Source organism: Archocentrus centrarchus, chromosome 24, assembly GCF_007364275.1.
Source record: "Archocentrus centrarchus isolate MPI-CPG fArcCen1 chromosome 24, fArcCen1, whole genome shotgun sequence".
NCBI lineage: Eukaryota > Metazoa > Chordata > Actinopteri > Cichliformes > Cichlidae > Archocentrus > Archocentrus centrarchus.
In genome coordinates this window covers 23,584,672-23,601,578 of record NC_044369.1, presented here as the reverse complement: position 1 = coordinate 23,601,578, position 16,907 = coordinate 23,584,672, and the positions used below count along the sequence as shown (strand labels likewise).

The following is a 16,907-nucleotide window of genomic DNA, read 5'->3' as shown; positions in this document are numbered from 1 at the left end:
GATGTGTCTCTTGCAATTTCTGCTAGAAATTGCAAATTGCCCAGATCTCTCTTGAAGAAGACATTAATGAGTTTTTTTGTTTGTTTCTTTTTTAACCTGGATAAATGAGTCGCTTTACCAAAAATCTCCATCCTTGAGAGCGCACAGAGGAGGAGGAGAGGAACCAGGAACAGGAGGAGCAGGAGGAGCCCGCCCTGCTTACCAGCAGTGACAAAAACAAAACTTGAGATAAATCAGGAGAGAGCAGTGGTCTGGGGGCTCCAGCTGCAAAACCACTTTCCTTCTGTGGGTCTTCTCGTTGTTGCCTCTCCAGTGAACGTGTGGGCAACTTTGATTTGCACCAAAGTAGGTGAAACTGATTCACAGTGGTTTCTGCTTCCTAACTGGACAGATTGATATCCCTGAAGTTTGATTGACTTTGTGTTATACTGATGATGGAGTGTTGCTTTATTTTATTATTATTATTTGAGCAGTGTAGGCTGCTTCCGTTTTAGTGTGCTTGATAACCAGCTTGATAACTTCTTTCTTTCAGTCTGACCGTGGACTGCCTGACATAAAGGTCATCCAACTGTGACGCAAACGTCTGTGGGACACGATGGCAGTTTTCAGCGTACTTCTGAGTTTGGCTGCTCCGGCTCTGATGTTTCTGCTCCTTCTGCTGATCATTGCGTTTCTCGGCTACTGCTTGTACATTAAATACATTCATATGAAGTATGACCACATACCCGGGCCGCCAAGAGACAGGTAAGTGAAGCAGTCCTTTAAAGCAGGTGTGCGGACGTTACCTGAGAATGACGTACAGTTTGTCTCCCCAGTTTTTTCTTCGGACAGTCGCCAACACTTGTGAAGATGTTGAAAAATGACGGAAATGTACACGACAAATTCCTGGAGTGGTGAGTTAAGCACAAATCAGTTTGTGTGCTTGCTGTCTCTTGTTTCCAGTGCCTATTTTGCCTTTAATTCTTGCCTATAACAAATACATTACACTACTTGCTGCATACCTTTTGCAATACCAACTGTTGGAATCAGCATTATTGATATCATGTCCATTAATATCATGTTAAAAGGTTTAATGAACATGTATATCACTTGCAGGGCCAAGAAGTATGGGCCTGTCTACAGGTTAAATGTGCTTCACTATGTCACAGTGTGTACGTACTGTCCAGAGACCACCAAGGTAAACTCCTGTTTCATTACTGTTTTTCAAAAACAGCCATTTTGACATTAGATACTTAGGTGTCATTAATGAAGGGTCTGCTTAGGTCTACAAATGTCTAGAAATCTGAGATTTATTGCGATTTCTCTGCTGTTTTATCTCTCCTCTCTGTCAATGGCTTGTGTCTATTTATTTCTGATTTCAGGAAATCCTGATGTCCCCAAAGTACCCCAAAGATAAACAAGGCTACAAAAAACTTTTTAACCTGTTTGGTCACAGGTTATTGATCAGAATATCTGAGTTGGTTTGTTGTATAGTTGTGATCATAAGATTACATATCCTTATGATGGGCATGAATGTCATGGTGATTTGGGGCTTTTTAATGGTTTGTATTTGCTTGAACCCCGTGTAGATTAGAGAGAATCTATTATCAATTCAAACTTTTGCGCCTAATTTTGTTTTTTAATCATTAAAGATATATTCTGTACAGTCATTCCACCCTGGAAAAGCGAACAGTTTGAATAAATCAGTAAAAGTTCCAAATTACCATGACATCCATGCCCATCTTCACTGTAAAAATCAATAAAAATCTATAATGTAACAGAATTTTGTCTATAATTTTTTTACAGAATTTTCCTGTTATTTTTAAATATGTAAGTTATCAATACTCACCCCCCCCCCCAAAAAAAACAGACTGAATTAACATGTCTAAAGTAAAATTATGTGAAAAAGTCCTGTGAATGACATGATTTTTTTCCTCCACACAAAATAATTGTAACATAATTTCACAGATATCTCATGTTTATTTTAAAGATAAAACTGTTAAATACTAATTTATTGCTGTGAATACATACATTGAGTGTGAAATGACACTTAAAAAGTAATTTTTGCATGTATTTTTTTGTTAAATAACAAAAATGTGTCATTCTGGAAGTTTTCACTGCAAAAATGGTGGGGTTATTTTTTTTATTCCTTCCAACCATTTTCAGGGACAGGTGCGGGGGCAGCAACCCAATAAGTAAAACCCAGACCTCTTTCTCCCCAGCCACCTCTTCCTGTTTATCGAGCGGTTCCCCGGCCAGCCGAGTGATATAATCTCTCCAGCGTGTCCTGGGTCTACCCCGGGGCCTCCTCCCAGTAGGATATGCCCAGAACACCTCACCCAAGAGGTGTCCAGGAGGCATCCTAGTCAGATGTCCACTGGCTCCCTTCGATGTGGAAGAGCAGCGGCTCTTCTCTGAGCCCCTCTTGAATGGCTGCACTCCTCACCCTATCTCTAAGGAAGAGGCCAGCCACCCTTCGGAGGAAGCTCATTTCTGCCGCTTGTATCTGCAATCTTGTTATTTCAGTCACTACCCAAAGTTCATGACCATAGGTGAGGGTAGGGACATAGATCAAGCTTCTTTGTTACACTCAGTTCTCTCTTTACCGGTGCAGCATCCACATCACTGCAGCCCCAATCCGTCTGCCAATCTCCCGCTCCCTTCTCTGCTCACTCGTGAGCAAGACCCCAAGATACCGAAACTCCTCCACCTGGAGCAGGAATTTTTATTTCTATTATTTTTATGAGTGTAAAACATCAGCAAGTATTAGTACCCTGTCAAAACGTCATCCTGAGCACATCTGCTCTCTGATCTCAGAAGCTAAGCAGGGCCGGGCCTGGTTAAGTGTGGGCTGGTGCTATCTTAGTGAGTAGAGTGCCTACTAATCTGGAGGCAGTCCCTCTCTGCCCAATTACTTTCTTTTTGTTTGTTTGTTTTTGTTTATATGAATTGGAAATTTTTCCTTTTAAAAAAAAAAAAAAAATTATTTTTCTCGCGCCGCAGCGCATTTTTCTGTTTTTATACGGATATTTTTTTAACACTGAAGATCATGGCTTGGTGGGAAGCATGCATCCAATGCAACTCGACAGCAACTTAACATGTTGTAAAGCTGTCCTTGCACCAGCTTAACAATGAAAATAACAAACCATGCTTTATGATAACACAGTGTGTCAAACATCTGATTTAGTTGAGTGAAATTATTTGGTTTTCAATCAGATTTTTGCTGTTTTGAAAAAATTCTCTCAACTGTTTATTTATTTATTTTTTTGTTTGTTTTTTTTTTTTTTTAAAGGTTTTTTGGCAATGGTCTGTTAACAGCACGTGATCATGAGCAGTGGTACAAACAGCGCCGTATCATGGACCCTGCCTTCAGCAGCCTGTGAGTTAAACAGAACAAAATGACAGAATGACGCGTCTGCTCAGCCACCCGTTTATGTCCCATATTTACAGTCATAGTGGATAAAAATCAGTGTTGTTGTTTGTTGTTTATGTGCTGTTCCTTCATCTCAAACTTGTGTTACTTCCAGGTATCTGAGAGGTCTAATGGGAACCTTCAATGAGAGGGCAGAGAAACTGATGGATAAACTCACAGAGGTTGCTGAGAGTAAAACAGAAGCTAATATGCTCCACCTGGTCAACTGTGTCACCCTGGATGTTATTAGTAAGGTATTGTAGTACAGTAAGTTTTACAGTTTCCTCAGCATGTTCTTAACTCTGTAGAAGGCACAAGCTGGAAAGGTTCTAATCATGTTTTAGGTGTGAGTTCATGTCTGTGCATGTTTGTCCTTGATACTTTTCAGGTCGCCTTTGGGGTGGACTTGGACCTCCTGAAGAATAGTTCACCTTTCCCTAAAGCCATTGAGACATGTCTGAGAGGAATAGCTTATTATATTAGAGACGCTTTTTTTGAGGTATTACTTCACTGTTTGTTAATACGTAGTATGTCTGTCATGAACTTTGTTAACAATATGACATATTAAACCCCTGAGTCTGCCTTTCCAGTTCAAACCCAAGAACAGAGCATATGTTAGTAAGGTGAGGGAAGCGGCCCGTCTGCTGCGCACAACTGGAGCGAAGTGGATCAGTGAGAGAAAGACCGCCATACAAAACGGTGACGAGGTCCCCAAAGACATCCTGACACAGATCATCAAATCTGCCAGCCAAGGTTGTGGTCACCAAATTTCACATTTAATTAGACTTGATAAGAGCAGCATTATAGCATCTTTGTGAACAGACAAAGTGAAAAACTATGAAAAATATGAATATATATGCCCATTTTCTTATCATTTCAGAGGAAAGCATGACTGAAGAAGACGAGGAATTTATGTTGGATAATTTTGTGACATTCTTCATCGCAGGTGAGTCGCTCTTGTTTCAGCTTTATGTGTGAAATGCTCAAAATCAAACAAAGAAACTGAAGGCTGTGCTGCTCTGTAGCACAAGATGAAGCTCACTGCATTAAAGGGTCGAGTTAATTTTCAGATTTACACGATATGCTCACTAGTGTCAGTGTGAATTTGTAACTTGCTGCTGTTTGCTGGAGTTTAATGGTAACTGCAAAGCATGCTGAACTAATATAGAGAGATAAAGATTAAGAATACAACCTTTAAGTGAGAGCTGTGCATTGTTGGTCCATTTTGAGGTTTTCTGATGCAATATTGACAAATTGATAACTTTCTAGGGCAAGAAACAACAGCTAATAAACTGGCTTTTTGCATCATGGAGCTTGGTAGACATCCTGAAATCCTGGAGAAGTAAGAACACATACAGAACTCAACAATTTTATTTAAAATTTTCTATATTTTTGCATGACTATAACCTGAAATATATGATTAAACCTATGTCCTGCAAGTAAAGAAAAGAGGACCTAAATAAGCAAAAGTTCTGAGATCCTCAGAAATCTTCTCGTCATGACACACTTGGACTTGATGTGTCTTACTGAGACTTTGATAGACCTTAAAAAACCTTATTCTAATTTCATCATCAAATATATTCCTAATTTCAGATATTGCTATCTCTGAAACCCAAAGACGTGTAAATACATGTGCATTTTTTTCAGAAATATATGTCTTTGTCTCATCTGTTTAATTGGCTTCCCTTTATCTACTGACAGAGCAAGGAAAGAGGTGGATGATGTCATTGGGATGAAACGTGACATAAGCTATGACGACTTAGGAGAACTGGTCTACCTGTCGCAGGTACGTGCAATAAAAAACTTTATGAAAAAGGGCTCAGTCCAATTTGGGAATATTTGCCTTTCCTCTGAACTTTTCCAGTGTGCTTTACTTTTTTAACTATAGGTTGGTGACCCAAAGTGTTCACCTCACATCATAATCTCCCCCCAGGTGCTGAAAGAGACTCTGAGAACTTACCCCACAGCTCCGGGCACATCTCGTGATGTGGCTGAAGACATGGTCATTGATGGTATCCACATCCCTGGGGGGTTCAGTGCTGTTGTGAGTCATTTGTTTTTAATATGATTCAAGCTCTAAACAGAAAGTGAATTTTAGCTTTATGTGTAAACTAAATTGGCACCAAATGTTTAAAATGGATTAAATATGTGAAATCAGTTCTTCTAATATTCAGTTCAGCTCCTATGTGTGTGGGAGGCTGGACAGATTCTTCAAGGATCCACTGAAATTTGATCCAGACAGATTTCACCCAGATGCTCCCAAGTAAGTAGCACAATATTTCACCATGCTGACATTTTTTATGTGCAGCCATTCCTTATTTAAAATAAAACATTGTGTGCAGTAACTGAGGCTGCCTCTTATCTGTTCAACAAGGCCTTATTACTGCTACTACCCTTTTGCCCTCGGTCCTCGCTCGTGCCTGGGACAGAACTTTGCTCAGGTGGGTATGGCAGAATGAGTCAGCGTTCACCTATCCACTCACCTATAAACGCACTGACTAAACTCTGTGGGTGCTGCTGTGTTCTTTTAGATGGAGGCTAAAGTGGTGCTGGCCAAACTGCTGCAGAGGTTTGATTTCACTCTTGTCCCGGGACAGACCTTTGACATCCTGGATATTGCCACGCTCAAACCAAAGAGTGGAGTGGTGTGCACTTTGAGCCACAGGGATTACAAAGACTAAAAGGCCATAAAGGACATAAAAAGAAGCCATAATGGTCTATAGGGTAAAACTGGGCTGATCTGTACTACTGCCTCAAACCTGTGATTTCAAAAATCTTTCTAATGAAACAATATCAGGCATGAATGAAGTACACAGTATAGTCACATGAAATGAATGTAATAATAATTTCTCCATTAATAATGAGAATATAGGAACAATTTGAGGAGGGCTGGGTTTAGTGCCATTTACACTTGTTCATTTAATCTTGCACAAAGTCATCATAAAACTCTGTGTAGTGACTTTATTATAACCAGCGAGCCACAAAACTTTTAGTGCGTGTAATACAAATATTGTAAACGGTGAATGTGAGCGTCAGTCCGTTTGCAGTGCAGTGATTTCATATGTACACATGAGGGCGCTGAGATCTTGCAGAGAAGCCTGTCTTTAAAGCGCCTGTTAGAACTACACTTGTCAGCACATCAAGTCTCATCAGCTCTCTCTCACTTAAACATAATTTGTCATATTTTGCAATCGCAAAGTTCTTTGCTGCAAGTGATAAATCCGGTTCTAGCTGAAGTCTGCTTTCAATATGGGTTCAAGTATTTTTCCATTTTAAATAAATGATTATTTTGAACCACTTAATAAATCAGCGCAGCTTTCCTGTGCTTAAATGCCGTCAATGAGACGTTTCAACTGGCCTGTGCAATCAAAAGAAAATCACCGTCTTTTAAAGTACATAATACATGTTTGCTTGATTTAATAATAAAAAATAAAAGTCACGAGCCATAGTCCGACTGTTATTTATTTGTGTATTTATTTATTTATTTAATTTAATGAATCCACTGTGTTTGCGGTCCCGAGCGTGTCCTCTGTACCTTTAAGAAGGCCGAGCCTGAGCGCTGTGAGGCTGCGCCGCACGTTTTCATCTACCTGCTGCCCACTTCTCTCGCACATCTTGATTGGCCGTCTTGAGCCAGATCCACTTGAATGATTTCAAACCCGAGTGTTTGGACAAGAAGGAGGAGGAGGGAGGCGGAGGTCCACTGATAATTCCGAGCTGGCTGGGTGGAAAGGATTGAGCCCTCCGTCCACTAACGCACCGCCTCACTAAAGAGGTTTAGCAGAGGAGACGGTAAAACACGTCCGAGAGAGCTCCGCCGTGGGAAAAGTGGCTTTACTATAGGTTGCGTGTTTACGCGAACATTCGCTGTTCTGCGTGAAATCTGATTTCATTCACGTTTTTAAAACAGAAAGAAGAGCCAGGCTGTTGTGTTTCATGTTTTCCATCATTTGAATGGAGTGGTGTCCAGCAGAGACGGTGCTCACTGTTATGGGTCGCGGTGTGTTTTGCTGACAGGACTCTGCGTCCGGTACCTGATTGGAAATCACAGTTAATCGATTTCCCGTCGGTTGTGTCGGTTACTGACGGAATGTGAGTACCAACTGTTGTTTCTGTGAGTATTTTTTGCCAGATTAGTCTGTGGCATTCAGTTATTCCTCGGGTTGCCGTCGCATCATAGTCATATATATATATATATTTTTTTTTTCCATGTTATTATCGGCCTGTTGAAGATCAGGGCATTAACGATACTTTCAGATTTTGGACAATGTATTCGTATTTTAACACAATTCCGCAGTTGAGGTTAGGTTAATGAGTTTTGAGAGTTAATTTCAAGCAGCTGCATAAACGAACTGAGACTCGTAGCCGCGATAGTCATGGCTAAAAATCCGTCCGAGGGGCCGAAGGATGACCTGAGCCAGCTGACGGACGACGAGCTGCTGCGGTGCAGCAAAGAGGAACTGGTTAGGAAATTACGGAGGGTTGACAGCGAGAAAATGAACTTGATGATCGAGCATGGCAACATGATGAAAGACATCAACCGGCGGCTGCAGGTGCACCTTCATGAGATCCGGAACCTCAAGGAGATCAACCAGAAGCTCCAGGATGACAACCATGAGCTCCGGGAGCTTTGCTGCTTCCTGGACGACGACAGACAGAAGGGCAAGAAGTTGTCCCGGGAGTGGCAACGCTTTGGCCGCTACACCGCCAGTGCCATGTGGAAGGAGGTGGGCACCTACATGATGAAGTTGAAGGAGTTGGAGGCCAACCAGGAGACTGTGTTGAGGGAGAACTCTGAACTGAAGGAGATCATCCTCATGCTGGATGAAGAGAGGAATGGGGCAGGGTCCAGGAGCTCTATAGACAGCCAGTCCAGCTTGACCAACCTGAACGGGGGCACCAGCACGGTCAGAGATGTTGGAGATGGGAGTAGCACATCTAGTACAGGTAGCGCTGGCAGCCCCGACCACCACAATCACAACCACATACACAAGCCCTCAGAGAACAGTAAGTTGGGCCCCACGATGAGAAGATCCATGGACGACCTGTCGGCACCACATCATCACAGAAGCATCCCCAATGGACTTAACGGTGAGTACATGCACTTGTAAACACACGTGGGTGCCACAATCATCATGCATGGCCCATATCATAGAATCCCAGCTATCAGGCCATTGACAAGTTCCTAAATAAAAGCTTTTGGACCCTTCTTTCATTAAGCCATAACTAATTGGCCATCACATCTGTATTCCTGGGCTTTGCTGCTCATAGATGACTACAGTCAGGCTGTATAGTTAGTGCACATATGTGCTTGCTGTGGCAGCATATGCTGATCAGAATTGTTAGGCTGGATTAACACCCGTGGGGTCTTGGCTTAACCTCACTGTAAAGTCTTGATTGGGGTGATTATGACACACACAGCATCTCTAAGTGGCTGTTTCAGCCCCACATCAACCTGTCATTTGAGTCTGCGCTGATTTAGGTCACTGCACTTGTGGTTCTCAAGGAAGGGGACTTATCTTAATAGCTTTCAAAGTGGGATCAAGCAGATTGATTTTTTTTTTTTTTTTTTTTTGCTCCTTAGGGTTATTCGCTGATTATCATTGTTGTCTCTGGCTGTGGAAGAGCACTCATATCTGCTTAGGGCCCCGTTTGAAATGCATGGCTTGGGACCATAAATCAATATCCCTGTTTTTAAGACCTAAATACATGGCTGAAAGCTGCAATGTAGGGATGAAAAAGCCATGATGGAACAGGAGCGCACTAAGCCTTGTTTAGCAAGCGCATGGGGCCCTAACCCACTGTGATATGTTTGGCAAGAGGAGAAAACTGTCTCACGTGTGTGTGTGTGTGTGTGTGTGTGTGTTTGTGTCTGTGTGTGCATTGGGTGGGGGTAGGAGGTGTGTGTGGGTGTGGGGGGAATCCTCCACCTAGCTGAAACTTTTATTTTTATTTTCCCCCAATTTACAAGGACAGGGCAACAGCAGCCTAATGTAGGCTCAAAGCAAGCAGCTTCAAATCAGATCACACTGGTCACATGCTATCCATTGACATTCCTGGAATTGTGTGCTAGGAAAACCGTGAAGGTAACAAACACAAAAGAACGGTTGCATGCATAAGGGAGCCCTTGATCCGTAAATACACACGCACACGCACATGCACTCGCACGCTAACACACAACATTTTGGACTGTGTTCGGCTGCTATTATGTAACATCCATATTGTGTCTGCAGAAGCCTACCGCCTCTCTCAGCCAGTGTGTGTATGTGTGTGACATTGTGCGCCTGGAGTCTCAGGCTCTGCCGTGTTCATCACTGACAATGATGTACACATTCCTAACAATACACTGGCATGGGAAAGGGCCGCCTCATTTGAGAGGTTTATTATCTCATTGTTAAAACTATGCATTTGTAATGAGACCGGTGCTAGCGCGTCCTAAACAAATCGTTCTTGTGCTGTAAAACAACTCAGTCTGGCAACAGAACAACTATTGACATTTCCTAAGGTGTCGGAAAAAGCAATACTATTCTCATACTAAGCTGCTATTTACACACGTTGGATTGCTTTACCCAGGAGCATGCCGAACAAGCAGGTGTTTCATTACCTCTCCCCGCTCCCCCAGTAAATAATTCTCAAAACCTTGCTTGAATAACCACTTGGCTGAAGCTACCTGTTACATGCCAGACCGGGAAGAGACTGGGTTTCTTCACCGGCACAGATTTACTCAATTGGCCGGTTGAAATCCGAGCGGAGTGGCCATGTTGCGAGGTCAGATCTGGACGTGGTGTGAGGTCTGCAGAGTGGCTTTTTATTTAATGCTGTCCAAATGCCAGTGGCTCCCCTGGGCATTTAGGAGACAAGCTCGAGGACTGCTACTCAAGTGCTAAATGAACAGCATCTGTCAGGTTGCCAGACGCACACATGCACGCACACACGCGTGTGCACAAAAAACAAAACGTTTTTTTGTGTTTATCGCAACTTTCTTTTATTTTCTTTTTTTTTTTCTTTAGCTAAATGTCGTTGCCTCATAGTTTTTATGCGAAGTATTAAATTAGATTTTCATCTTGGCCCTTGCACATCTAAAAAGATTTCCATCTCTTTGGAGGCAAAAGAGACAACTGGGAAGAGGGGGTGCATGAAAGGGAGCCTAGCAAAGGGTCTTTAGTGGGTCATGGTGGTGTTGGGGGAGTGGCTGAATGGCGGTAAGGGGTTGGCTGGGAATCTTGGGAGTGGAGTGTTTGGGATTGTTGGAGGGCATATTGTGCTCAAAGGAGGTTGGGTTTCGGAGCTATCCCGCTGTCTGCTTAATTGAATTTCTTGTGCACTGACATGGCTCACCCCCCACCCCAATTCACCCCACCCTACTCCCCCAATCAACTCCTCTTCTTTTGTGGATATAAGCTGTGTGTGTGTGTGTGTGTGTGTGTGTGTGTGTGTGTGTGTGTGTGTGTGTGTGTGTGTGTGTGTGTGTGTTTACTTGGATAGGGTGTGCGCTGTTAACTGTGAGGAGAGTGTGGGCTTCTGTTTAGAAGTACTAGAAGAAAATGCATTGGGGGGTTGCTTTGCGTACCACTTGGTTTTGTAATCTAAAACAGTGACTTGTGTTTCCAGACTTCTTAACGTTTGCATTCACTTTATGGTGGTCTGGACTTCAGCTCCAGTCAAAGACCGCCTGAAACACGATGCTGTCACATAGAGCTCGCTTTGGGCCCTATTACAGTGCCACACAGATTGTCTGAAACTCATACAGCTACACTCAGAGTTGCTAAATGAGAGGTAAATTCTGCACTGACATTGTCCAGATGAACTGATTAGGATCCTCTCTGCAACAGTGCTTCCTTGACCCTGTTCAGACACCCTTACACATTCCACTGGCCTTTTAGCCGCCTCTGATTTTTGAAGACTCAGTCTGTCGCACTTGTTGCTGTGTTTATGCCTAGTGTCCACAATTTCTTGAATTTTTTATTTATTTATTTATATATTTTTTTTTAGAAAACCCTTTTTAGTAAAACCTGCTTCAGTTTGAAAACTGCAGACACAACAGACTCCAGCTTTTTGGGAAAATGAGGCATGTTTGCTCTCTGATTGGATCCTGTCAGTTACTCCGTGTCCTTCTTTCTCTGGAAAACAAAGACACATGTCTTCTCATTGTGCTGCTGCATCTATGGAGATTTCTAATCTAATAAGGTGCTAAAACTCTCATCTGGACAGAAGACATTTTCTGCTTTAAAATTAAAGTTTCTGAACCAGTTTTAGTTTGATAACTCTCGAACTGCCCAAGATTTATCATTGATGTTTTTCCTCTATTATACAAGGATGCCCACTACATGGTAGTTAGGTGCTTTCAGCTGCTCCCTTTGTTCCCAAGGGGTCACCACAATGGATGGATCCATGTATTTAATTTAGCACAGATTTTACACTGGATGCCTTTCCCATTTCTCTAGGCTTGGGACTGGTATAAAGAGTGCACTAGCTTGTGGCCCTCTGAGGTTGGGTTTGTGTCTCCTCCTTGAATCAAACTGTGGATCTTTCATGTGTAATGTAATTAACCACCATGGAGCCACATGATGCTCGATACACAAATCATCATTATGATATGATGTGTTGTTAGAAACCCAGATTCATCTGGACAGAGAGTTTACTGTGGATGCAGTCCAAATAACCCAGAGGACCAGGTTTCTCAGACTCAGTTGGAGAAACAGAACTTTATGCTGTCATCAGCATATTTTGCTGCTTGTAACATTTTAAGATCTATCTGCTGTATTGCAGGCCCCACTGTGCAGTGGCTTTCACTTCTCATAAATTATTCCCATTCTACAGAAAATATGCCCCATTTATCACCTTTATTGTGCCACCAGTCTTGTAAATTAGCAGCTTCGATTCATGAAGTTTGGAATGAACTCATCTTGGCGATAACGGTATGGTCACCGGAAGGCTGACATGTACATGCTAATACAGATTAATATAGTAATAAATAAAACATTGATTCAGTAAATACTTCTAGTCCAGCTATGTAGGCGCCACTGGTTAATCCTTTACTTTCACACAGCCTGGTACACAAGTGCTTTTCTTTTAATTGTGTGTGTGCCTGGGGCCAGTGAAATATGGAATCAGGCCCAATCTTTGACAGCCGCAGACGTATACTTAAACGCTGGCTACTTCGATTACTAAAGTTTTCCCCTCCCTTTTCCCGTAGGCTTGTTCTCATCAGTTCATATCATTCCAGTCGAATCGCTGCACTGGGTGGGTTTATTTGCTGTGAGTAAAGCAAAATGCAAAAATGTTTGTTTCCCATTCAAAATGGGAGACCCCCCACTAACAGCAAGCCATCCTTAAGCGAGCTGACCTTTGAGCCTGAGAGGCCAAAATGGAGGAAGTAAGTTTGCGAGCATCATTTTCTTTTGTGGATCCTCTTCTGTTACATTATAAACACAAAAAGCGGCATAAATTTGCAGAGTGTTTATAAGAAGAGAGCGGATAGAAAGTCTGCCTGCTGAATAAACAATGAGAACTTTGTCCTGCTAGCAGCTGAGTTAATGAGCTGGCTAGTGAGCAATTAGCAAGCTTGGAGAGATTATTTTCCTTGTTCAATAAAAGTCTTGAGTGGAATAGTGTATAAGCCTGAGAACAAAACATCACAAGGGGAGTAAAGGCCACAGTGCAGAGAAAACACAGTAGTGGCTGGCTAACATGTTAGTGGTTTGGCTTGATAGCTTCAGTAGTTCATCAGCTCTGTGTCATCACAGAATTGGGATGAGTTTCCTTTCATTTCTTTAGACCTTGTTACCGCCCAGTCTGTCACCTCACTCACAGCTGTGTGTACAGCTCTGAGAAACCAGTTAGATAGGTTGGTGATTCACCAGAGATTAAGATTTGTCAAGATACTACTTTGAATTTGATCTGTAGGGTTGTGCAGAAATTCTGAGTCATGCCTCTTTTCTTTAGATTTCGCTTCCAAGGAGCCTGACTTCCATTTATTTATTTATTTATTTTAAAGGTGGTCTTGTGCAATAGTTCTTCAGGCTTTCTGAAGGTCTTCCAAAGTTTTTCTTGGGACATTGGCTACTTTTATGAGTCCAAGGACTGGACTCATTTTCAGAGGAATTTCTTTTTTTTTTTTTTTTTTTTTATTTTATTTAAGTCACCCAGCACTGACCTATGACTCATTCAAGCATACAAAAGGCGCACCTAACCTAATGAATCAGTGTTGTATCTACACATGAGAGAAAACCTATCAAAGGACCAATTTTTAATTGTATCTTTAGGTACTTTGTTACTAACAGCATGTTGTAAAAACATAATTTTTTCCCATTACTTTAGGTAAATCTATATAAAAAATGCTTAAGGTAACAGTTTGACAGGTATAAAATAGTATTTTTGTGATTCTGAAAGTGCTATTAGCTGAAAACTTGGTGTATGTGGTGTGCAGTCTGTCCCTTTAAAAAAAAAAAATCTGAGAGAACTGGACAAGTGGAAGACAAAAGAATAAATGTCAGGCCTAAAAAACAGCATCTGAAAATCAAGTTCTTACGAAATAGGAAAACATGCAGCCTGACACAGGACCTGAGAGATTAATCTGGCCCTTAAGCAGAGCCATCTACTGTTCACTGAAGCCTCATCAGAAATGCTCTGAGGAAGGGCGGCTGTCAAGAAGGCATTCTTAAGGAAGGGAAACAGGGAGAAAAGGCTGAGGTATGCCACATTACACAAGAGCTGGACTGAAAATCAGTGAGTGTCTGCAGCCATCTGTGAAACACGGTGGAGGCTCTGTCATGGTTTGGGGCTGCATTTCCCCCAGTGGTGTTGGAATTATGAATGCAGAGAATGATTTTGATCCACCATGTAATATCATCTGGAAAGCATCTGATTGGCAACAGCTTCATTTTTCAAGAAGCCTGGAGAGCTATTCCTGAAGACTACTGAAGAAATGAGAAGAAAGCTGTGTGGAAGAATAAGTGGTCATATCAAATACTGACACTAAAGTTTGCTGGAATTGTGCAAACTCTGTTTTTGCCTTATATACTGTGTTCTCATGTATGTTTGCACAAGATTTACAAATATAAAATAACGAGGGGTGGCTCAAGAGTTTTGCACAGTACTGTGTATATTGTAGACTGCCTGCTCTGATCTCCTTCAGCTACTTTCTGGAGTAAAACATGCTGTTCCTGAGAAGCTGTACATTGTTTAGTTACTCTGCTGAGTCACCCTCTAAACCAACCAGCTTGGGCTGAAATTAGGTTCAAATTAGTCCTAGTTAACTCACGAGAAGTCATAAAAATACATGTTTAAACTGGGGTATTTAGCACCTGCCATTTGTATGTGTATGTGTGTCTTTAATATATGAGGTGCCACAGTCAGTGTGAACTGTTCCCCTCTCTCATTTAAGGGTCTTGCTCGCTGTTTCACTCTATTTTCATTTCCTTTTTTTTTTGTTACCCTTAGGGAGTGACCTGACCTAAAAGCTCACAATGAAACTGTAGAACCAGCCCTCCCTGTTGGCCACCAGTGTCTGCATGTGTGTGTGTCTGCATGTGTGTGTGTGTTCCATCATACTAAAGCAAATAGTAATGTCCACATTCACGTGTGACAGAAGCAGTTCTCTGTATCGTGGTTTATCAGTTACCTTAAAAGCAAACATCAAGCATCATTTTCATCTCTTCGCGGTAGTCTTGAACTAAAACATCCATTAGGGTCACTTTTTGTGGGAGAGAATCAAAGTCTCTGCTTACTTTGTATAGACTATATTAGTTCATAGTCTTCATACGGGAGAGTTTGTCGCTTCAAAGGAAGGTTGGGTTTTTGAATATTTCTTGTGTTTTTCTTAAATAAATCTCAGCCAGTCACAGCCAGCTAGTCTTGTTTCTCTGTGTGAGCTCCTTTCTTGTTTCAAAGGAAACCGTAGGACCAACAACACAATGGTGTTTTCCTCTCGACTGTTGTTTCAACTCATTGTGTGGCAATCTGTGCGGTATAAAGAGGGCGTCTAAGCAGGAATAGGATGTTTCTGTCATCAATATCCTGTTTGTCCACACTGAGATTCATGTTCCAAGATGCTGAGTTGGTTTCTTGTAACCTCACCCCTGCTTGGTTGTACTTTTTTCTCATAAAGAGCAACACCTCCGCAGTGCACAGTCAAAACTTAGAACGAGAGCAGCTGCTCTTTGCTGCAAAACTGAAACTGCAATTTCAGGCACACCACATCAAATTAAAACTTGTATGAAATTGCGTATAATTGCCTTAGCTTGTAGTTTTGCAGTTTGCAAAATACCCCGTAAAACATAATTAGACCCAGCAGTGACTTCAGTTGCATCACATGCAGTTTGAGTGTCCCTTAGAGTGCAGCCGGCATCTCTGGTTTGTGTTGTATCTGCGTGAGGCCCGGTGGGTTGATAACACAGATAATGGAGAAGAAACAGAAACGCATTGACGTACACCGGCGAGGTTAAGAGAAAGGGCCTCAGTGGGAAACTCTCAGCTGTGCACTGTCAATGAAAAGCCTGCCTGTCAGGACGTCCCACATTCCTGAATAAACAAAAGAGGAAGTGGGTCCCGTTACTCTTTGTGACACAGCAGGAATGAGAGTGCACAGAGAGAGAAGCAGCAGGATGGAAAACGAATAAAGTGTGTCTCTAGCCCACTAATTGAACTTTTGCCTCCCTACCTATTCTCACCTGACAGATTTCTCCAGTCTTTCCCTCTGTCTGCATCCATCTCTCTACCGATTTCTGTGAACCTGCTTGTCTTATTCAGTGTCCTTTCATTCCCTTCAGCGCAGCACCCAGCCGACAGAATGAGGTTACAGAGCCAGCACGAGGCTTGCACACACAGATCGACTTGCTTAGAGATCTAATGCGAGGGCCTTTAAGAGAACAAAAAGTTTTACAAGTCCTGGATGCTTAATGTTTGTGTGGTTGCCATTGACTCTGTGGAATGTAGAAAGGTGCTGCTGTGCCGTGTTTTAATACAATTAATAAAGCGCTCGGCTCTGTCTTCCTCACGCCGCGTCTCCGTTTACGACGGTGCTGATGTAAGTGGATGTCCTTCTTTTCTGATCATTGGGCAGCGGGCTGCTGGAGGGGCTGGGCTGCTCAGTTGCCAAGGCAACAGCGGTGATCACTGGGGCGAGTCGATGGCTCCCACGCCTAGCCTTGGAGTCACTGAAGCGGAGGGAATTTAGGGGTAGGGGGATGGGGATTGGTTTGGGTATGGCTGGCCTCCATGGTGGTTGACCCGTGCACAATGATGCCAGCCCCAGTGAGGTCAGCTCTGTGTGTGTGTGTGTGTGTGTGTGTGTGTGTGTGTGTGTGTGTGTGTGTGTGTGTGTGTGTGTGTGTGTGTGTGTGTGTGTGTGTGTGTCTGACTGTCTGTCTGTCTGCTGTTTCAAAGTTACTCACTCATAAGAGACAAACAGGGCGTGGTCAGAGTTGTACACTTACTCATCCCTGGGCTTTTATATAGTTGTGGGCATTGTAATCTAATATTGAACTATATTTTATGACAGCTTTATTTTCATATT

At 42.4% G+C, this 16,907-nt stretch overlaps 2 protein-coding genes across 7 annotated transcripts in view; both read left to right on the top strand.

The window, feature by feature from the left end:
- Positions 1-595: 595 nt before the first annotated feature.
- Positions 596-6,072, top strand: LOC115774358 (cholesterol 24-hydroxylase-like). Its single transcript, XM_030721592.1, has 15 exons — positions 596-744; positions 816-893; positions 1,096-1,177; positions 1,362-1,435; positions 3,272-3,358; positions 3,507-3,645; positions 3,780-3,890; positions 3,982-4,144; positions 4,272-4,337; positions 4,661-4,733; positions 5,093-5,177; positions 5,325-5,435; positions 5,566-5,654; positions 5,766-5,832; positions 5,923-6,072. Exons 1-15 carry the CDS (start codon positions 596-598, stop codon positions 6,070-6,072), a joined length of 1,524 nt encoding a protein of 507 aa, XP_030577452.1.
- A 918-nt stretch (positions 6,073-6,990) lies between these two features.
- The window catches only part of ccdc85cb (coiled-coil domain containing 85C, b), a 49,818-nt gene continuing 39,901 nt past the window's right edge, over positions 6,991-16,907 (top strand). For all 6 annotated transcript variants that reach the window (XM_030720989.1, XM_030720987.1, XM_030720986.1 and 3 more), the window contains exon 1: positions 6,991-8,482. In XM_030720989.1, coding sequence (XP_030576849.1) covers positions 7,768-8,482 — 715 coding nt within the window. In that variant the 5' untranslated portion in view covers positions 6,991-7,767. The remainder of the gene's footprint in view (positions 8,483-16,907) is intronic.

Bases quoted from the DNA above. Each gene is read 5' to 3' on its own strand.
- LOC115774358 (XM_030721592.1), top strand. From the start codon at position 596: ATGGCAGTTTTCAGCGTACTTCTGAGTTTGGCTGCTCCGGCTCTGATG. The intron at 1,178-1,361 runs GTAAACTCCTGT...TTCTGATTTCAG, and splicing joins ACTGTCCAGAGACCACCAAG to GAAATCCTGATGTCCCCAAA. The intron at 4,145-4,271 runs GTTGTGGTCACC...TTATCATTTCAG, and splicing joins CATCAAATCTGCCAGCCAAG to AGGAAAGCATGACTGAAGAA.